At 45.7% G+C, this 22498-nt stretch overlaps 1 protein-coding gene across 8 annotated transcripts in view; it reads right to left on the bottom strand.

Annotated features, from left to right (window-relative positions):
* The window catches only part of PTPN3 (protein tyrosine phosphatase non-receptor type 3), a 106438-nt gene that overhangs the window by 70812 nt on the left and 13128 nt on the right, over nt 1-22498 (bottom strand). For 6 of the 8 annotated variants that reach the window (XM_045562532.1, XM_045562531.1, XM_045562535.1 and 3 more), the window contains exons 2-4: nt 6663-6817; nt 1237-1344; nt 1118-1160 (exon numbers count right to left, since the gene is read on the bottom strand). In XM_045562532.1, coding sequence (XP_045418488.1) covers nt 1118-1160; nt 1237-1344; nt 6663-6800 — 289 coding nt within the window. In that variant the 5' untranslated portion in view covers nt 6801-6817. Of the gene's footprint in view, nt 1-1117; nt 1161-1236; nt 1345-6662; nt 6818-14290; nt 14366-22498 lie in introns of those variants that run through there. The other 2 variants (XM_045562533.1, XM_045562537.1) reach the window with 2 other exon arrangements.

Here is a 22498-nt window from a genome sequence, read left to right as displayed (position 1 = left end):
TATTTGTCCGTGAGCAGCTCTGTAGCTGCCACGGGTACTTCTGAATGCTGAGGACACAGGCCACGGGAGGTGAGAACTCTGAGGACTGGTTCCCACTGGGGGCAGTGATGGATCAGAGCCAAGGCTAGCTGTGTTTGTTCCTTCCACCTGTGTCCCGGGGGAGATGTGTGCATGTGTGTGTGTGTCATCATGTGTATGCACACGTGTGTGTTCACATCCACCTGCCCTACACCCTGCCACCTTCCCTGTGTCAAGCACCGCAAGGGATCCAGAGAAGAACGTAACAAGGGTCCTAACCTCAAGGAACTTGCAGTTCTGAAAGGAAGCTAAAGGCAAATAACTAGGAGATGAGGATGAGTGTTCAGAGCCACAAATCAGATGATGATAAATGAATGTCGAGGGGGTCACAGCTTCTAGTAGGAGAAGAGCTGGGATCTGGGCAGCCTTGAAAAATGGCAAGATTTAGATATAGGGAAGAGCATTCCCAAGAGAGGGACAGACTGAGGGGAGGCACAGAGCGGGCCCTGCAGATCCGCCAGGTTTGTCTGGGGCACATGGTGCAGAAAGGGCAACAATGACGGCAATGTTGGAAAATCAGGCTGAGAGCAGATCAGGGCAGCGGGTGGGGCAAGGTGTGGCTCGAATGGCCACCTAACTGGAGTTAACCTGCAGCACTGGGCTCCACTCCTGATGGATGAGCTGTCGTTGAGAAGACTGAAGTTTTTATATTTGTGACATTATCCGCCTTTGGCTCAGTTTCCAGGGAATGCGACTGTGCTCTTGGGAAGTACGAGGGTATGTGTCTGTCTCTCTCTCTCCTGCCCTGACTCTCATGCTGGGCTGAGAAAGGCCATTTTCCTTCCCCTTCCTTCCTTGTAAAAAGAAATGTGGGTTCTCTCGCCCTGAGCTGCCTACTCTCACCTTTCCCTTTCTTGCCCACAGCTGGAGAGGATCCTTGAGGGCCGATCTGGAAGCATCTCTGCTAACCCAGAAGTCAGAAAAGGAGAGGTCAGGAAGCCAGGTGTCAGATGCCGCAGGCACTGATGGCTGGAGGAGAGAAACAGGTGGTGACACGCTAACACCTAATGTTCAACTGAAATGAAAAGATCACACCAACCTTTTAACTGCTTCCTGATGGGTTTGCTTGATTCAAGCCATCTCTGTTGGATGAGAAAACAGAAGTTATAAAACCAAACCATGTAGGAGTCCAGCACGTTGTATAGGAACGGCACTTACAGGAGAGTCCACACAGTCGTCACCATGTTGTAAACCAAAATATTCCTTTTCTGTCACATCCAGGTGGTTGTATGCCATATCCAGAAGAACCTGACCCGTATCTTGTTTCTAGAAAAAAAAATATCAAATGGGAAAAGTCTTAAAATGAATTGAAAACTGGTGGTAAAAATGTCTTTACTGTAGGCACAAAAAGAGTTAATTAAAATATTCAGAGAGATTTTATGCACCCAGATTTCCCACAATAAGAAAAGCTTGAATAAATTTCAAGGGAAGAAGCCACACAACACATAGGGGAAGATGGGTTAAGGAAAATCACATCAGTACAATTTAAGACAACGTCAGTTTAATTTGATTTAATTTTCTAAGATTTCTTCCTTCCCCTTTGCTGCAATTCCCAAGTGATGATGTCTAAATCGGAAAACTCAGATATCATAATTACAGTAAACTCTCTGTGACCTACCCATGGATTACCCACAGTAAAATGCTAATCCCAGGTCGGTTTCCGTTGGCTCCTCAGGACACATCTGTGGCTCCGACCCCTGGAGAAGCCACAGAAGTGTGTGTCCAGGGAAGGAAAATGCTTGCCTGACAGTATAAAGGAAGACAGCTAAAAATACTCAAATGCCATTCAAAATGCCCTCACAGCGATTTGGCCTGTGCCACCCCGTAGGATTATCTGCCTCGCTGCGTCCTCTTCCCGTCATCTGAAGTGAGAAGCCAGTGGGGATTCAACCACACTCCTCTCCAGGGCAGGACTCGGCCGCCTTCCCCACTCCACGTTTATGGGACAGACATGGTGTGGGCACCGGGACAGAGCCATAACAAGTGTCCCTTTCCTGCCCCAGCTGTGGAAGCAGCGACCATAACAGTGTCAAATGCTGTTAAGTGCTGAGAAATGATCAAGGCACAGTGCACGTCCAAGGGGACAGGACAAATGGTCAACTCAACCTGGGGACAAGAGGAAGCAACCCCCGATCTGGGTTTGGGAGGATGGCAGGGCTGAATCAGCCATCCCCTCCTGGTGCATGAGCTGAGAAAAGGCCTTTGGTTCAGGTGGCCCGGTACAAACAAAGGCCCAAGGTCGGCAAACAGCATGGAGTGTTTGGGAAACGGCAAATTCTACTTTAATAGGCAGGCTTCTCAGGAATCCTTTGAACCAGACCATCTAACGAAAGGATGATATGAGTCAGAAATAGACTGTGTATAGAACAGGCAAAGGTAGCTCTTTTTTTTGAGTTCCTGAGAACAGATAACGTCCCTGAAAATAGGTCACAGTGACCAGGACTGGGAGAATTAGATAATTATCAGGCCCCCCCCGCAGAGACTTCTCTGGGGCAGCCTCATATCATTTAGTCTAAAGTGTGGGAACATGAGACACAGCCTTTTCCTGGACAGGCCCCCTTTCCTGCCCAAGGGCCCCGAACCTCCTGCTTCCTCTACAGGGCACTGTCCATCACAAGAGGATCACAACGGGCGTGGCAAGAATGACCCAGCCTGCACATTCCAAATCGTGAGAAACTCTCTCGATGTGGAAAGCTATCTGCTCCCACTGTTGGAATTATTTATATATGATTTGATAGTACATTTAATATATGTTATTAACTATTATAATTTAAGGAACATCTATAAGGAGTCAGACATAATACCAAATACACTTTTTATATATGATCTCTAATCTTTGCAGCCACTGCAGAGCGCACTTATCACCATCCCCCTTGCCAATGAGCAGAGGCACCAAGGCTCTGTGCCTTGCACCTTCAGCCGATGGACAGTCTGACCACCTGACTCAGGTTTGCTTGTAGCCAAAGCTCCTAAGTTCCCACTCCATTACACCTCTCCCCTCTGGAGTGCGTAATCGAACATTCAGGTATCTGTTCTGCATAATTCACCTGGCTCTCAAAAGGAACTGAAATAATGAAAGACACATTCATAGTAAGAACAGACCCCCCAGCCTGGCCCCTGCCCCACGGATGGTCATCTCTGTTCCACTCGGGCACGGCCAGGGACCAGCTTGCTCCCCAGGCTGGGGTAAGAACGAATGATGTCCTAGTCTGCTTCCCTGATGACACCTGTTCTCAGTCATAGATGGTCTGGGCTGAAGGGTCTGAAAGAGACTGTGCCAACAATTCCCACACTTGGAAAAATATAAAGTGAGGGATCATCGAAGCTGCACCCAGGCCCTCAAATCCCTCAAGTTCAATGTGAGCCAGCCTGGGACCAGCTGCTGGAAGCCAGGGGTGGCAGCCTCGTGATGAGAATAGTGACGCTCATAACTGGGAGTTCCTGGGCACTCTCTGTTTGCGAAGCTCCGTTCTAAGGCTTTGCGTGAGGTCACTCTGGGCAGGTGTTCACAGGGCTGATCACTCGTCCTGCTGCTGGGTTTCTCAGACCTTCGCTCTCCTAGCTGGCTGGTCCTTCTCAGACTGCTTGGGTGCCTGCTCCCCTTCCTTCCAACCTTTGAACGTCTATCATGTGCAGCTTCTGTCCATGTGCTTCTCAGGGGGTTGCATCCAGTTTCACGGCTTGAGATGCCATCTCCACCCTGGTGACATCCACATTTGCATCTAGAGCCTGGACCCATCCCCTAAACTCCTTCGATCTAATGCCGTTCCTACATTTCTACATAGATGAGTAACAGGCATCTCAAACTCAAAACGCCCACCACAGAGCTGATTATTTCTGCCCCCAAATCTGCTCCTCCCACAGTTGTCCCCATCTCTATAAACTGCAATTCTCTCTTGCCAGGTTGCTCAGGCCAGAAACCCTGGAGTCACCTGGAGGCCTCATGTTCTTTCACATCCCAAATCCTATCTATCAGCAAATCCTACAGGCTCTGCCTTCAAAGGACCTGCAGACTTGGTTTCCTCTTAGCCACCCCTACACGGCAACCCTGTCCAATTGTCATCATCTCTCTGTCGGATTGTTGTAATGGTCTCTCAGCCCTTTCTTCCCCACAGTTGACTGTAGATGGAGCCCAAACCTGCCAGTGCGATCCACCTCATGCAGAATAAAACCCACTGTCCTCAGAATGATCTACAAGGCTCTACATGATCCCTGACCCCTAGTATCTCTCTGCCCTCATCTCCTGCTACTCCCCTCACCCCCTCACTCTACTTCAGACACCCTGGCTTCCATACTGTTCTGCAACCACACACCAAGTGGGCTCTGGCCTCGGGGCCTTTGCACTGATATTCCTCCTCTCTGGGATGAGCTTCCTCTAGACAACCATGTGGCTCTTTCATCTTACAATGAGGCCTCCTCTGATCTCATCCATACACTGGTGACCTCACCCGTTGTCCTGCCCTGGCCCCCTCTCCCTCTTATCCTGCTTCACTTTTCTTCAAAGCACTCAATGCCACCCGACACAGCACACATTTGTTCATGGTCCTTCTCCTCCCACTAGGATGTAAGCGTCAAAAGGGCAGGGATTTTGCTGTTTTGTTCACTACTGTACTCTCTGTACCCAGAACAAAGCCTAGCACATGGTAGGTGCTCAGTAAACATTTGCTGAATGAATGAAATGAGTTATATACTAACAAATATTCATGTTCTGGTCAGGGAGAAGGCATACAGTTAAAGAATAATTCCAAGACAGATGAACATAAATCTGAACAAAGGAACCAGACACATACTAAGCTGTCAGTTTATAGCAACAGGAAGAGACATCTGTGACCTTTACAGGGCTTGTTTAATCACAAAATTCTATGAAAAGACTGTGTTTAAAAGGAAATCGGATGTAAGACAAGGTTCTGTAAAACCAGAGTAGTTGCTTTTTGAGGGAATTACGTATGACCCCGCCAAAGACCACTAACTCAGTGGTTCTCCAACTGCAGTGCACACTGAGATTCTCAGGCCCCACCCCCAGAGAGTATGTTTCAAAATACCCAGGCAGGACCCAGCAAAATATCCAGGAGGGATTCATATCTTTTGACATGCATCCTAGGAGGTTCTGAGGTACTTAAAGCAATGTTCATTAGGGCTATGCTGTCCAAAGTGGGAGCCGTGAGCTACTAAAAACTACTTCAACTTTAATTAAAATAAACTAAAAATGTAGTTATTCGTTAGTCACATGTGGCTGGGGAATCCCATGTCGGACAGCGCAGACAGAGAACATTTCCAGCAGTGCACAAAGTTCTTTTGGACGGTCCTCCCCGGAGAATAATTTTCTCCAAAGTGGCTTCTCAGAAACAAGTCACAGGTGTATGTTCTAGCCCCTTAATTAGACTTTGGAGCCGCCTAACTAGACAATTAAATTTCCTTGCTGCAGTTTTCCCTTCTTACTACTATAACATTTCCCACCTGCAAAAGAATGAGGCCCCGACCCTGGGGAACAGCTGGAGGCCTGGGTGGCTGAGTGCATTTCCACTCTCTGCCGGGCAAGGGGCCCACACTCCCACGACCTCGGTCGGCCGCCTGACTCCTGTGCACTGACAGGGAGATGCCCGACACCAAGGCACAGGGCAGCTGCCCCACCCCTGGCTGGGAAGGAGACACAGCAGCCACCATGCTAAGGCTTCCTGAAAACTGCCTTCTCCTGCCTGCAGCAGGGGCCATGGTGACCTGGAGGCAGCAGGAGGCCAACTTGTGGGTGGAGCGGAAGTTTTTATTACCCTTTGAATTCTTGTGGCCTTTTATCATTCCCGCAATTGTTCTCTCCTCCATCCTGTCTTCTCTTCTGAAGCCTTTCCTTGCACATTGAGTTTTCTAGGCTGAGGAGGATGCTGGCAGCCAGGTCAGGGTCGGGCTGACCCCTTTAGGACTGGCCAGAGAGTGGGAGAAAGGGGCAAAGGTAATGCCAGGTGGTGACAGGGGTGCAGTGGGCAGCTGCTGTCCACACATCTGACTGCTGCTGGCCTGGGAGACCTTGTTTCTAGCCCTGGCTCTGCCACAGGCTTTAGTAGGATAAGCCAGGACCCTCCCTGAGCCCTGCCATCTGTGAGGCTAACCACCTCGCAACCCACCCACTTGCACATTTAATGAGCACTTGCTGTGTGCCCAGCCCTGTGCCAAGCACAAGGGAAACAACATCCTGTCCTCGAGAAGCTCGCAATTTAATGGACAACATATAACCTAATGATTATAACTATTTTTAAAAATAAAACCTGCCGTGGGCTCTAATGAAGCATGTACAGTACATCGTGACCCAAGAACCAGCTCTGCTTCAGGAAGTGGACGAAGACTTCACAGAAGCACTGATATCCGAGTGTCACTCACTTCAAGTCACAAAGAAGAGGGGGAAAGGCTTTCGGGTAGAAGTGAGATGTGGGCAAAGTTTTTAAGTATTTCCAGTCCAACCGCAACATACAAGATCTGAGATCTCAAGCTGTCATTTTAAAAATAATATTTTCCCTTCATTTTATAAGCCAAGAGACGAAAACCATTCCTTAGGAGCATTAATTCAGGGGAAAAAAAAGTGGAGAACTTACATTAACTTTAAAGGTCTGTACCAAGCCATCTAAAAAGCGGATGCTGCAGATGACTTCAGACCGCGTTTTCTCTTTGGGTAATTCTGAGGTGCGTATATTGTTAATTCTTCCACCCAACGCACGTAACCGGGAGGTCATAACTATCGTTGAATAACCTGTAACATAAGATACACCGTTAGGCTTTGATATGCAAATGACCAGTTACCTGTGAATGCGGATACCTGTCAGATTTGATCCTCTCAACCCGGTCTGAGGAACTCCCAGATAATGAGAACTAGATAACAGATCATGTTTCCATTTCAGTTTTGACTGCTAAGATGCTCTAAGTAAAATTTATTGTTCAATTACAACCCGTTCATAGAATGCTACATGGTTTCATGGTTTATTTGTGTGTCTTATTATCTCCCTGGTCTAAGTCTTCTAATTTATATTTCCCAGGCTTTGAAATTTGCATTTATGTTTTACTATTTTATGCATTTATATGTTCTACCCCTATCGTTCCACAGAACTAAATGTAGTATGCATATGACTTAAAACATGAAAAGATTTATTGATAAAATGTTAAAATGAAGGACTTCTGAAGCCCAGTGCAGTAGCTCACACTTGTAATCCACACTTTGGGAGGCCGAGGTAGGAGGGTAACAGGGTTAGGCGGCAGAGCAAATAAAGATGAAGGAAGGGCTTAAGAGCAAGTTAATATTCTTTTTAATCAATTCTCTGCACACTTTCTCTGATGAGCTGGGCCTTTGCATGTGCAATTCCTTCTGCCTGCAAAGCTCTTGCTGCTCCTCTTGATCTGAATTAACTTCTGTAAATCATCAGTGCCCAGCATAAGCATCACCTCCTCAGGGAAGGCCTCCCTGGTCTCCTTGCCCAGCCACAGACTTGTGTTACAGGCTCCCCTCTCTAGCTCTCACTGGCATTTCATTGCACCTGAATATGTGTATTTAATACCTGTCCCTGCCACGAGACACTGAGCTCCATGAAGGTGGAGTCAGGGCTGGGTTTGCTCACTGCATCTCCAACACCTAGCTCCGGTAGGCAGGCAGTAAATATCTGAATAAATCAATAAATGGAAGGAAGAACAAAAGAGAAAATGAAGCCAAGATCTATAGTCAATTGAAATAGCAGCACAACCGGATAGACAAATATGGGCTGGGGGGAGCAGATGGAGGGAAGGATGAGATGGAATGAGGGGTCTAGTTAGAATGCAGGGGAGATGTCCCATAGGCCAGCGCTTCCCACACTGCAGGGTGCACACAGAGTGCCTGGGGACCTTAGAACGCAGACTCTGATTCAAGTAGGTCTGGGTGGGGCCCAAATTCTGCATCTGTTTCCCAGGTGCTGCCCAAGCTGCTGATGCAGGGTCCGCCCTGGGAGAAGCAAGTCACAGGTAACTGGAAAAGCAGCACCACATGTCAGGGCAGGGCCAGGGAAATGATTTGAGCATCAGTGGCAAGGAGTAGTGAGTGACTCAGCTCTCAGGAGGAGGAGGACAGAGCACATAGGAGGCCCAGAAATCAAGCCTCAGGGAAGCACACAGCACAGGTCAGGAGCAGGAAGAGAAAACATGACGCTGAAAGCTGCGTGGAAAGTACATTCCGGAAGACAGGGGTGCATCAGTTCCTCATCACCGTATGCACGGAGCTCCAGGCAAACTTCCATTCTTCCACAGACAGGGACACAGAATATCAAATATTAATAAAAAATGCTTGGGACTGGCAGTGCAAGACAACTTATTCAGTCACTTATAAAATTCCACCCACCCCACCACCTCCACCTTGCCCTTTCCAATGAAAATGTCATCCGAAGCAGGGGTACATTTTCTGAGTAATACAGAAAGTTATCACAAGACAACAAATGTGTTCTATAATGCTTTAACCACACTGACTTAAAAATGTCAATTTTATTGTTTGGTTCTTTTCTAAGAATCTCAGGTGGGTTACAATTTTTTTTTTTTTAAAGCTACAATAGAACCATTACAAGGGAGGTTTCAGTGGGAGGTACACACCAGCATCACCTGGGGAGCTTTTAGAAACTATGCCTGTCCTCCCCGTCCTACCCCTCGGAGTGATTCAGCCCTAGGTCTGGCACAAGACGACACTCCCTTTGGGGAATGAAGCCCTCAAAGTAAGGGCTGGGGAGTCTGGGACTACTGGAGTGGGCTTCCAGGGAAGCTCAGGGGTGTTTGGGATGCTCAGCCCTAGAAGTCAGGCTCTGCGGAATCTAAGCATTCACTACGGCGCCTGTGCGAAGTCAGGCGGTCATTCCGCAGAGCAGCTGAAACGGAGATAATCACACAATAGCCCTAGACAGAAAAAACTAGCAATGATTTCAAATAGGGGTCTAAATGAAAGTCACATGGACTGATGCTCCAAACTGCTCTTCTCTTGAGCAGCTCCTCAAAGCTAGAACCAGCGTGGGTACCGTGGGACTCACTAATGTAACCATGATTAATAGTGATGCTCCCAGCACTGTCACAGACAGCTGGCAACATACAGTAGAGCAGCAGCCCAGACGACACGGACTTTTCCCTTCTCACATCTATCTCTGACTGTTACATGTATTGGAACAGCATGATAATGTCACAAATAGGTATTTTATGAAAGCTGCAGAAATGTTCTTCCTACCATTGTTCCCAAAGCAAACCTTGATAAGAGCCAGCCTCATACTGGATAACCACATAATTGAGCCATGTGGTGTTTTCAGATTGTCTTGAAATTATATCTTAAACAATCTGGTCGGGACAATGGCTGCTGACTAACAGCCCTGTTTCCTGTACCACAGCAATTGGGGAACTCAGGGTTTCTATGGCTTCCTTTATAAGCCTCTTAATTCTAAACAAAGCCACAATCCAACCAGAAACATACTGGCCTCTCTGACCGCAAATGATTACAGCAGCAGCTGATGCATTTTACAATCATGGAAGCCAAAAGCCTGTTCTTTGCATAATTCTTAAAATCAGTTATAGCTTTAGAATGTTTTGTACAATAGCAATAGAAGTCTTATTGTGAATAGTTTTTAATCAAAGATTATACTTGGAAAATGTATTATTACAGAAACAGGCAACATCTCACTTTGCAAACAGGAGGGGCCCAATAAATACTGTGAGAGGTGGAGTTGGCAGATGTAAAGTGCCAACAAGGGACACAATAAAGGCTCAATAAAAGGCATTTTATTAATGTTAAGCTTCTAAGGCTATCAGGTGCAGGCTACAGATGTCTGATTTTGTAGGGCAATCTCGATTTCAAATGCCTTACAGATACATAAGTGTTCTATTTCTTAAATTGTTATTAATTTTATTCATTTTAATGATGACAGCTTGCTAGAGGTAAACGGTAGTGGTTATGATAGCCATGTGACATGGCAGGAGCATGCTGGCCCCAAGTGCCACACCGTGGGCGTGTGAGACATCAGCGCCCCCGTGGTGAGGGTTGGGTAACAGGGCTTCTCCTACGGCCCCTCCCTGGCTGCCCTGGAGCCTGAGACAGGGAGAGGTAATGCCGCTGCCTTATTTCTCAAGGGTCTGTCTACACGCTGATCTGGGAACTTGGTTCTTTCACAAGCCAATAAACCACAGACTGAAAGATGGGAGAGGAGCACACGCAGTAAGAGAGCAAACCTGACTCCACTGTCATAATTTTAAAAAGATGGTGCAAAGTATTTCATACTCTTGTTTTTAAAATTAAGGGAATTAGACCTCTAATTCAAGAATGCAGGATTCAGTTGGGAAAAAAAGAAGAAGAAAACAGTCCTGATTTATAAATACCTAATTTGCAAGAAAACTGTATAAATGAATCATGGGTGGCTCACCACGGGAATCAATCTAAATGATTATTAAGCCGGCCTAGCCCAATGCTACCACCTAGTGGCCACCAGAGGAAGATGCTCCTCCCGTGCTATGACTGCCTCAAGGGAAACATGGACAGCTCGGCTCTTGTGGATCACTCCCAGTTCAGCTTATTTCAAAAATCCCTCCCACAGTACATAAGGCCTTCTCTGCAGCCCAATCCCCTTTCCCTAGTGAACTCAGGAAAGTGCTTTCCACCCCTCTCCCTGTTTTTTTTGTTTTTGTTTTTGTTTTTTGCTATTTACAAGCCCCAACAGATAGATGATGGGGCTGGCTGCAGAGGGACATTTCCAGCATGGAAAAGGACATGCATTATCAGCCACGCTAGACAGTGATTCATCAGATTAAGTGTGCTTCTCGTCAAATACCAATATTTAATGTATTGCAGATCAATGCTTTATTTATTTAGCTGCTAATATAGCACTGGCATTGCTTTCTCTTTCTCGTCACTGTCGGCACACAGATGTAGGGCTGCATTATGCATTGACTAAGTCTTCAGGAACCAACTAGGGCCCCAACAATCAACAATCACTCACAACTGTAGGAAACATGCACCACACTTTCCAATTGCAGCCTGTACCTCACAGAGAACAGCTTCTAGTTGCAGTCTGTTTTAAGGCCAGGCCTATGCGTTCCTTAAACCCCCCCTGAAATGGGGTATTCCCTCCTAAAGATAAAATTTACAAACACTCAGGCAGGTATTTATCGCTTATTAAAGGCTGATTAAGATGAGATCAAACTGTAAGAATGCACGCTTACTGATTAAGTTATTTAAAAAAATATTGAAATGAGACTTTCTTTTGAACCATTGACAAATAAAACTAGTGTACATTAAAGTCATCTGGGGACCCTGTTAAAATGCAGATTCTTGGGCACCATCCACAAAGATTTTGGTTCAGGAAGGGCCCAGGAACCTGCACTTTAAAACATAAAAAAATAGATTTTTTTGAATTTATATAGAAAAGTTGCAAGAAAAAACAGAACTCCTGTATACCCTGCTTGGCCTGGATTCAACTGTTAACATTTTGCCACATACACTTTCTCTCCCTCTCCCCCTCCTCTTACCTGTACACACAAAGACACACCACGCTTTTCCCTGAATCTTTACCTCTAAATATTTTAGCATGTATCTCCCCAAAACAAGGACATTTCATAACCACAGTACAATTATCACAGTGGAGAAATTTAACTTTGATAAAACACTTATCTAGTATATAGTCCATATTAAAATTTTACTAATTGTTCCAGTAATGTCATTTCTTTCTTTCCTCTTGATTCAGAATCCAACTAGGATCATGCCTTGTTTTACTTTTTTTAGTTTTTTAAGAGACTGGGTCTCACTATGTTGCCCAGGCTGGACTTGGAACTCCTGGGCTCCACCTCCCACCTCAGCCTCCTGAATAGCTGGGACTATAGGAGCATCGCCACACTGAGCTTGAAGTTGCGTTTTTAAAAAGTGCACCCCATAAAAAGCACACCCCATCCTTCCACCCCCAGGGACAATGAGGCAGGCAATCTGAGCACCACACAGCAGAAAACTCAACCAGACAATCTCCAGGCTTCTTTTTTTTTTAGTCTTGACTGTCTGTGCCTCTACCCAGGGTCTTGGTTAGGTTGGTGCCCTATGTCAGTTTTCCTGTCTATATTACAAGTTACTTTCCAGAGCTAAATAGAGTTTCCATAGCTTAGCAGCTGTCCCATCACTCAGTCTGGGAGAAGTGTTTCCTAAGTCACTGTTGATGAAGTAACAGATTTTCCAGTCTATATGTCAGTGCTGGGATTAGCGCTGTTGTCATAACAGAGAAGAAGAAAGCTACATGAAAATTATGTTACTTCAAAAAGAACTATCACTTGATATTATGTGACCAGATCTCTGGGCTTGTTCATTCAAATTAGTATTCACCAATACCAATTCTTAACAATTCATAACATCCAAATTATGAAAAAGACCAAATGCACACACTCTTTCTCAGAAACATGTGAAAGAGTTTACTAGTATTTTCTTTTGCATAAATTTTTTTGAAGGGGGTAGCCTCCATTCTACAAAATAGGATGAAAAATCCCCAAGTAGAATTTTCTTAAAGCAGCAGCAAAGAAAATGAGATGCATGCTGTGTGATTTATTAGGCTTTGCAAAATGTTCTTAATGAAATTCAGCTCAACTAATTAAAATATAGTGATTTTAGTTTTCATGTGGGAAATGCCTATATATCTTAGAAAATGCTTCCATATACATTATTTCACTTTATTAATTTTAAATTAAGGGCCACTGATAACAAAATTACTGTATACCCGATACATGGTATTTAATCTTTTTCCTCGTAACTCTGTAATTTTCATAAATCTCTCAACACTATCTTCCACCAAGAAATACTCACTTTTTTGGCTATTTAAGTTTCCAAAGTACAAGACTGCATAATAATAAATATACTAACTTATTTAAAAAATTAGGTTTTAATGTAAATATAATCACTGCTGAATACTTACTAAATTAAAAAAACAAACCTATTTGTTCAGGATTTTCATATTGCTAATTCAATGCTGAAGCCAATAAATTAATTTATCTTGAGTCTATATAATGAAAAATTAATTCTTCAATAACATTCTTAAAGCCTGCTAATAAATATAATAATCATAGATAACAATGCAAGCACTGGTTCACAAAACTCTTGAGTATGCATTTGTAAAAGTATCTGATGCCTTTTATCAAAAAATGCAATTATGATAGTATTTAACACTCAAGACTTCACTTTTTCTGCCATATGGGAGAAAAACGCTCATATAAGTCACTTTAATAACACAACTCAATAACTCAGTCAAGTTATCTTGCAGTTTTCAATCTTAACACTCCAGAAGTACAATTTTGGGATCCAATCATTTGTTCCACAGATCCTGTAATTTGTTCAGGGAGTGGCTCTCAGACTGAAGCCCCTGGGAAGGAGGGGTGGAGTAATTTGCAGGATTAGTTGTATTCAAAGGGAGGCCCATAATTAGTGCCCTTCTCACACAACTTCAAAATGTCAAATAGTTTTCTTATTATGGAGTTGGGGTTTATTTATAGGTTTTATTTATAGGTTCGACACCATGACACTTGCAAAAGTAACAAAATAAAAAAGTTATACTTGATACTGGCAGGATAAGAAGTAGTTTTAAGCTCCCAGAAGGGCAAGATAAAGAATGCTCTGGGAGCTGCAGGCAGTTTCGGGAAAGAGGTAATGTTGCTATAAAGAGAAACCAACCTCTCAAGTGCCCTGAGCTGAAGTTTTTGGAGTAGTGATGAGAGGCTAGCTAACTTAAACACGAAGTTTGCTCCTAAGCCCGCAGAAAACTCCTGCTGAGGATATTAAATGCAGTTATGCAATTCTGTTTTTTTTTTTTAACTTTTTCTTGAAGTTTCACACGGAGAAAAAAAGTACAAATCCTAAGTACACAGCTCTCCAGAAGCCTGGCAGTGGTCCCTCCACCGGTAACCACTCTCTTCTGACTTACACCGTTTTCATGAGATTTTTAAAAATGAGATTTGAAGGTTTTTTTTTTATACTTAAGAGAATGCTATCATGGTGCAATACGATACACCCCCTAAATGTCCCAGGACTCAGCTCTCCTGGGGTGGCACACCTCGGTTCACATGGATGCTCTGGGGGGCTCGAGTGGTGTGGGCAGCAATCACGACAGGCCACGATTCAGTCTTGCCCACACAGTCACTGAGTGGGGACTGGTAAACTTTCCCCATTATGTGCCACCTCGGTAAACCCAGAAATGTTAAAAAGCCAGCAAACCTTTCTTATGGCGATAAAGGGAACAAATGCCAGTCCACGGAGGGTTTTAGCCAAGCCATGCTGAGGACAATGACATCAGGACTTACCAACGGGCAAGGTGTCCGCCAGCAGCCTCCAAGCAACCCCACGTCAGGACTCCTGATCCTGTTTAGAATTACTTTTAGCCTCCTTTGTTATTTCTTGGCAAACGAGTTCCGGATCATTTACTTACTCAATATTCATTTACTCTGCACCTTCTCTGTGCCTGCACCTTCTCTGTGCCAGAACAGCAAGGAGTGGGGTAGGGGTGGGAAAGAGGCAGAGGCCCTCCCAGGGTCATGTTCTAGGGGAGATGAAGGCCCAGGGAGCCGGAGGAGCACAAGTGGCTCCAGACCTTACCAGGTAGGGTGGGAGGCAAGGCCAGTTCACAAAGGCTTCAAGAGGCATCTTGCAGGATGAAGGGAAATTAGCCAGGGGTAAGCAGCGGCATTCCAGGCACTGCAAACCTCATGTGCAGAGGTGGGGAAAGGAAACTGCATGCCAATTCGGGAACTCCACCGAAACCCACTGAACAGGCGTGTCGGAGGAATAACTGAAATCCTAGAGAAATCTCCAGGAGGATAAGATTAGTTTCCTCAAAAACCAAGGGGTTGTCACACCAAAGAGGAATTAGGATACGGTGTGAGGCTGTGGGAAAGTCACCAGCATCGGAATCAGGCAGTTGGGGGGTTGGAACCCCAGCTTAATCACTTACTAGCTGGATGATTAACCTTGGAGAGATTGCTTACTCTCTCTGAGACTCAGTTTTCTTATCTATAAAGGAGGGGGGATTTCCCTGCTTTGCAAGGTTCTTTTAAGCACTGGAGATAGTATGTATGGAAATTAACTGGCAACCAGCTACTATCATTAGATTTTTTTTCCTTTAGGTCCCAAGGGTTCAATGGGTAGAAGGTGAAAGAACCAGATTTCTCTTCAGCAGAACAAAGAGCTTTTAAACAGTCAAGGCTGCACAAATATAGAAGAGAGTGGCTTGTAAAGGAGGGAGCTCCCTGTCAATAGAGATAATTAAGCAGAGAAGCTGGACGAGACCGTTGGTGAGAAGGCTGCAGAGGGCAGACTGACACAGGAGAGGGTGGGACAAATGAACATCAGGCTACCAGGACCAAGATTCTATCATAATTTCTGTTTCAACAGTGCCAAAGTGAAATGTCTATACACGTAAGACTCAGTGAGGCACTGTTCAAAATCCTTAAACAGATTTCTCATGGGAAATAATTCTAAATGGATATCTTGTTCTTGGAGAAAACAAAAATGGTCCATCAACCCATGAAACAGGATAAAAGAATATGAACAACTTATATGTAAAGCTCAAAAAATAGACAACTGGAATATGTTTTACATTCAGCTTTTTCTTTCTAAAATTAACCTGCCAATCTCTTCTCAATTTCCCTTCAAACAGTTCTACCAGGCCCCAAACAGACTGGACATCAGGATGGAATAAATTTACTCTACAGGGACACGAATCAAGTTGCATAAACTTTACAAAAATACTGTGTTAATATTTGCCCTCTGGCACACACAGACACGCCCATCTGGGTGTCAGTCCATGATATTTCTATCTCAGGCTCCAGCCCCCACCCCTTTACAGCCAAAAGCACCACAGCCTTCAGAAAAGAAAACAGCTAAAGTCACTTTGAAAGGTTTCAGATGTGCTAATCGCAGTGCATCCCAGCCAAGAAGCTGGAATCTCACAACCGGACCATCCTGCCAGCTCTGTTCCTGCCAAGGGTCTGAAGCCAGCGGCAGCCTGGCCAGAGAAACCCAATCCCCACCACCAGCATCCCTTGTCATAATTTTATCTCAAGGAAACATAGAAAAATACCCTCCACCCTCCTGCCCCTGCCCCAAAGCATCACCCTATTTGTCACAAGTCAGCCAGGTGACTTGGGAAGTCACCACCTCACTTTCCTTCAGCTTGGTTTCCCAGCTGAGAGCCCTCTAAGGCTTTTTCCAGCTTTAAAATCCTCTGCCTGTAAAGCTGTAATCCGAGGGGCCATCTCGGGTTAGGTATTGTAGCCCTGCCAGTGGCCAGCACACCTCTAGAAACCAAGATAAAATATATTTTTATGCAGCCTGTTCAGATTGCCAGGGCTTTGTGTCCTGATAAAATGGGGTCAGAAAATTAAAGAAAGGAAACTCTAAAGAAGACTTACGAAAGGCATGCCAAAATGCAAAGAGGAACAGTATTTTGGAATAATTGAACGAAAGGTCTATCAAAACATGATGTTGTACACCTTAAAAATACACAGTCAAAAGACACAGGATAGGAATGTATAATTGTCACTAAAAACATAAAAATAAAATAATGTCTGGTCTTAAAAAAAAGAAAATAATATATCTTATTGCTACTGTTGCATTTATTTGTACTGAGGTCTCCCAGGAGCTGGGAATACAGACATGATTTCAAGGAGTGGTCAGTGACATGCACCAGGAACATGCTTGCCTGGGGGCTCCAGGTGGCAGGGAGGACTGGAGGCTTGAAGGAGCAAAGCCAGACCCGGGTTCTGGTGTCTGCTCTGCCACGCCCAGGCTGATATGACCCTGGACCAGTAAACTTTCTGTCTCGGTGGCCAAGTCTGTAAATAACTCTGAGGAGTGGCGGTCGCATGCCCGACACAGCGGGAGGCCCGGCCCAGCACAGACAGCTACTCAGCACTAGCTCAGGAGCACTGCCTGTGTATGCGGCCCGTTCCACCCACCCTGCGCCTAAGCACCCGAACCATTCCCATTCCCACTCTCAGGCTTCCTGTGCTACAGGGCTTCAGAGTTTTCCAAATACTGTCACCCCCTTTACTCCTGACTCCATTGGTTTTGACTGCACTTGGCGGGCAGCACTGCTGTTCCCATTTTATGGATTGGTAAACTCAGAACCACGCCCAAGTCACCCAGGCTACATACAAGTGGGGCAATGATCCCAAGCTCAGGTGGGTGCATCACACACTACTCCACTCTGAGTCGAATGGCCCCCGTGCCTGGAAGGGAGGTGAATTACAGGTGTTTCCCTAGGCGTGGGGGAGGCCCCACACTTAATCACTATTGTCTCTGTAATTTCCTGACTAAAGGTATGTTCTTACCCTTTTGAGATAACCTTTATAAACACTCCCTGAGGCTCACATGTTGGTAAATTTCCTCTTATAAGGGAAATAGTCCAGAAAACTTCCTTTCCCCCTAATTAATTCTGCAACATTAGAAACTTGAGTAATGATTTCAGTATTTATGACCACATTCCCTCTGCTCTAAGATGATACAATTGACGCAACAAGTGTTTCAGAAAAATTATTTTAAAGAAGCAGTACATCCAAAGTACCCCACTGTGAGGGTCCCTGCCATGTCAGAAACATTACAATGTGGCCAATGTGCCTTTCAGAATTGGGGAAATGTAGTCAATGACTTCCTCCCACTTTTGCAAAAGGCCTGGGCTGGAGTGCCTGTCACATGACAGCTAAAGGCCCTTCCAGCCTACAGGCAGCCATCCCTGAGTTAATTATTAGCATTGAGAGAGCCGGAGTGGGCCACCTCATTTCCTGAGGCCAGGCCCTGGGTTTGGCCTGGGGCCTCCCCTGCATGGTGACCAGCCGCTCTCCTTTTACGGAGGACCTGAGTGAGTGGCCAGTCTCCCCTCCAACTGCACCTGCCTCTGGGGATCTCAGAACTGCCAGGCCTCCCGGAAGCTGACTTCTCAATAAACCAGAGCGCAATCAGCCTCTTGCTCACTCATTTCTGGGGGCACGTGCACTGGCTCTACGCCAAGGATCTGACAGATAGTCATGGGTCTGCAGTAACTGAAACTGAGCTGGGGGAGCAAGCTGGGTGTGGCAGGGGCCTGCGTCTCCAGGAGGGCCCAGGACAACTTCACCATGTTTAAACCTCACAGTTCTTTCCACCTGCTGGGAGAGATGCTCAGGCAGCCCAGAATCTACCTAGACAGCTACAAAAAAGCAAGGTGGCTCAGCCACCTGGTGGGAGCCAATCGGGAGAAGGAGAGGGAAGCTCCACAGACCAACAGCTACAAAGGGCTCAATTTGATATGCTCACATTGAACAAAACAAGCCAGCCCATGGTATTAGCTTGTTTGCTTGGGGGTGTGTTTTTCAAAAAGTTGAACTCATGATGTCTATACAATCACATATTCTACTCTTTCTTTCTCACGATCACTATCCAACATTTGTCCAGGTATTTTGAACACTTCACTGACCTTTTTTGTTATGGTTTTACAATATCCCACCAAGTGGGTGTACATAACCGTGGCTGGGTGCTCGGATGACTTCTAATTAGTAGAGCTCAGATTTCAAAAAGAACCCACAGTAAACACACAGAAGGAAGAAGGAACATGTGACCAGGACAGGAAGGCGGGGGCTAGACGAGCCCTGCTTTAGGGCAAAAACACCAAAGACCAAGGTGACAGTGAGAGGCTCAGACAACCACCTAGAGGAAAATGGCAAAACAAATGAACAGGAAACCAATGATGATTTGGGTAAAATCACCAAGTCCACTGTTTTCTGTCTTTTCTACCAGGCAGAACAATCTTTTACACTGGAAAGGATGCATTTAGCGGCCGGAGGATTCCCTGAGCACCTCCCGTGACCAGGAGAGACAGTCTACACCCATCACCTTACTCCACTCACATCACAAGAGGGGACCGGGCTTCCCCCACACGCTTGCCCTGTGTGTCTCTAAGGTGACCCAGCAGCACAGCAGAATCCAAACCCAACGGCCTCGCTCCTTCCAGATGTTCCACTACCTGCTCTGGTCTTTTTTTTTTCCTTTTTATTGTGGTAAAATATATAGGACATGAAGTTTGCCATTTCAACCATTTTTAAGTGTACTGAGTGGCATTAATTACATTTACAATGTTGTGCAACCATCATCACTATTTCCAGAAGTTTTTCATTATCCCAAACAGAAACTCTGTACCCATTAAGCAATAACCGCCCCCCCATTCATCCCTCCCCGACTCCAGCTGCCTCTGATCTACTTTCTGTCTCTATGAATTTGCCTATTTTAGGTATTTCTCATAAGCGGAACCTCATAACATTTGTTTGTGTCTGGCTTACTTAGCATGTTTTCAAGGTATATTCATGTTTGAACACGTATCAGAACTTTCTTCTTATGACAGAATGATACTCCATTTTGTTTATCAATTCATCTATCAATGGACATTTGAGTCGTTTCTACCTGTTGGCTATTATGAATGGTGCTGCAAGGAACACAGGTGTGCAAGTATCTATTCGAGGCCCTGCTTTCGATTCTTTCAGGTATACATACCAAGGAGTGGAATCACTGGGGCATACAGTAGTTCTATGTTTATCTTTCTGAGGAACTGCCACTGTTTTCTACAGAAGCTGTGCCATTTTACATTCCCATCAACAATGTAAGAGGGCTCCTATTTCTCCACATCCTTGCTAATACTTGTTTTCCTTTTTTTGATGATAGCCATTCTGGTAGGTATGCAGTGGTGTCTCATGGTGGCTTTGATTTGCATCTCCAAAATGACAAATGCTGTTGAGCATTTTTTCATGTGCTCATTTGGCCATTTGTACATCTTTAGAGAAATGTCTATTCAAGTCCTCTGCCTATATATATAATATATATATGTGTGTATATATGTATATATATTTTTTGGAGTCAGTGCCTCACATTTTTTGTCTGGGCATGAGGGCAGTAGCATGATCACACTCACTGCAACCTCAAGCTCCTCCTGCCTCAGCTTGAGTAGCCATCATGCCTGGCTAATTTTTCTATTTTTTGTAGAGATGGGGTCTCACTCTTGCTCGGGCTGGTCTCAAACTTCTAATCTCAAGCGATTTTGCCACCTTGGCCTCCCAAAGTGCTAGGATTACAGGCGTGAGCCACTACACCCAATCTGCCTATTTCTAAACTGGGTTTGTCTTAATTTGGGTTATTGATTTCTAGGAATTCTTTATATTCTGAATATTAAACCTTTATCAGATCTAAGACCTGAACATATTTTTCTCCCATTCTATGGGTTGTCTTTTCACTTTCTTGATAATGTTCTTTGCACAAAAGTTAATTTTGATGAAGTCCAATTCATCTGTTTTGCTTTTGTTGCTCTTACTTTTGGTGTCATATCCAAGAATCCAAGGTCACGAAGATTTACCCCTATGTTTTTTCCAAAGAGTTTTATGGCTTTAGCTGTCATATTTGGGTCATTGATCCATTTTGAGTTCATTTTTATGTGTGGTGTAAGGTAGCAGCAGTCTTTCAGAGCAGGGTCCCTCCCCAGCACCATATTCTGGCAGGATGACCACAAGTAATTAAAATAACAAAGGAATTTGAAAGACAATGAAAATATACGTGGTAGTTTTTCTATTCTTTCAACTTTTCTGTATTTCCTGAGTTTTCTATAATGAGCAATGAGTTAGAAGAAAATCAAACAGACAGAACTTTTTAAAAAATGCTGTCATTGGATACTTTCTGGGTGCACAGGGTGTTTAACTACTTAAACCTCCCTCCCCTGACTCTCTGCCACCTCCTGTCCCATTTCTGCGTCCCTGGCCCTGCATGCTCTTCCTGGGGCCACCTGGCACCTGCCCCCACAGCCCTCCCAACACTGCAAGGCTCTGGCCTTTCACGGACACCTGGAACCACTCCTCCCCCAGCAAGCCACCTCCAGAGCTGGGCTGTCTCCTCCTGGCTCAGTGGCTTTGGGCAAGTTACTGAACCTCTCTGAGACTCTGTTTAACTCCTCAGGAAAATGTAGCTGAGCCTGCCTCAAGGGGGCCCTACAGAGTGCCTGGCACCTGTGAGAGTGCTCTGGACACCACCCGCCCTGCCTCCGAGCCCCACCTGCGGCTTCCACCCAGCCTCGGGAGCGGCTGCTGCTGCGCCCTGGTACACAGAGAGAAAATTCTTTTCCTCAGTCTGCAAAAATCTGGGTACCTGACCTCTCCTCAAGGCAGTGGAAGAAAAGGAGGTTTGCCCTTGGCTCCCAGACAGCTCAACATGAAGGCTTCTTGGCTGAACTGCCATTTCCCCGGTTAACCCTCCACTACTTCAGTGAACTCAGAGCTCAACTCTCACTCCTCAAAGCTGATGCCCAAATCCCCAGCACTGACACGCCCCACCCCCACTGTCCCCATTTGGCCACGTTCCTGGCATTTTCACCTGAGGCCCTGCAGATGCCAGAGGTGGGCTTCCCATGCACAGTGACACCCTCCAGCGTCCTGGCTCGGTACTGGGCCCTCCTGCCCACTCTTGGTCACAACGCCTTACACATTCTTCCTTCAGAAACTCTGCATTCATCCCTCTCTCTAATGCTGGCTCTCAGGCAGGTGCGGGGGTTTGGAGGGAAGGGGCTGTCTCAGGTCCCAGCTCTCTGGGAACTCACAGGCTAGTCAGGAGAGGTGCAGAAGTCACACCTTTCAGTGTGGTGAATGCTGCCAAGACAGGTGTGTGCTGCTGGCTGCTCAGGTACTGTCCAGGGGTGACCATGGCTCAGCCTTGGGCAGAACACAACACCTTCTAAGGGGAATCTAACTGTGAAGCTAGACCTTGCAGGATGAGATCTCAAACAACAAAATCAAGTTATCCTATACATATTCAAAAGCTCTCCAGGGCTCTTACTGCACGAATCTATCATCACCCACAATCTGATTCCAACTTCAGATACCTGCATACACCTGCCCTTCCGAGGTCTCTCCGAGCAGCCGTGCAGAAACCTGGTTATACTTGCAACTGTGCATACTTTGGTTTTTCTATACCCTCTCCTCCACAAGCTTCCCCACCATAAATCATGTTCTGGACCAATGCCACTCCAAGTGTGGCCTCCAGACCAACAGCTTCAGCATCACCGAGTGCTTGTTAGAAACACAGAATCTCAGGCCCCACTCCAGACCTGTGGAATCCTTGCATGCATGTTAAGGTGTGAGAGGCTCTGCTTATTCCAATCCCAACCTCACCCAGGTCTTCAGCTTCTTCCTCCTCACTCTGTTGCCAGCTGCCATCTTTTGTTGCCTTCAACATCTCTGCAATGAATTGACACCAACCTCCAGAGCGTCTACGTCCCCAGCTCCACTGACCTTCATGTCCACCTGCAGGTGGCACCGCCCTGCCCGGGGTGACACACACAAACCACAGCTCTAAGACCGCCAGCTCCAGCTGTGGACAGATGTCACACGATGGCTGTTCTGTCCAGCTTGCTGAACCAGT

The sequence above is a fragment of the Lemur catta genome, chromosome 10 (genome assembly GCF_020740605.2).
Source record: "Lemur catta isolate mLemCat1 chromosome 10, mLemCat1.pri, whole genome shotgun sequence".
Taxonomy (NCBI): domain Eukaryota; kingdom Metazoa; phylum Chordata; class Mammalia; order Primates; family Lemuridae; genus Lemur; species Lemur catta.
Note: the sequence above shows the minus strand (reverse complement) of the source record. Positions and strands in the feature narration are given on the sequence as shown.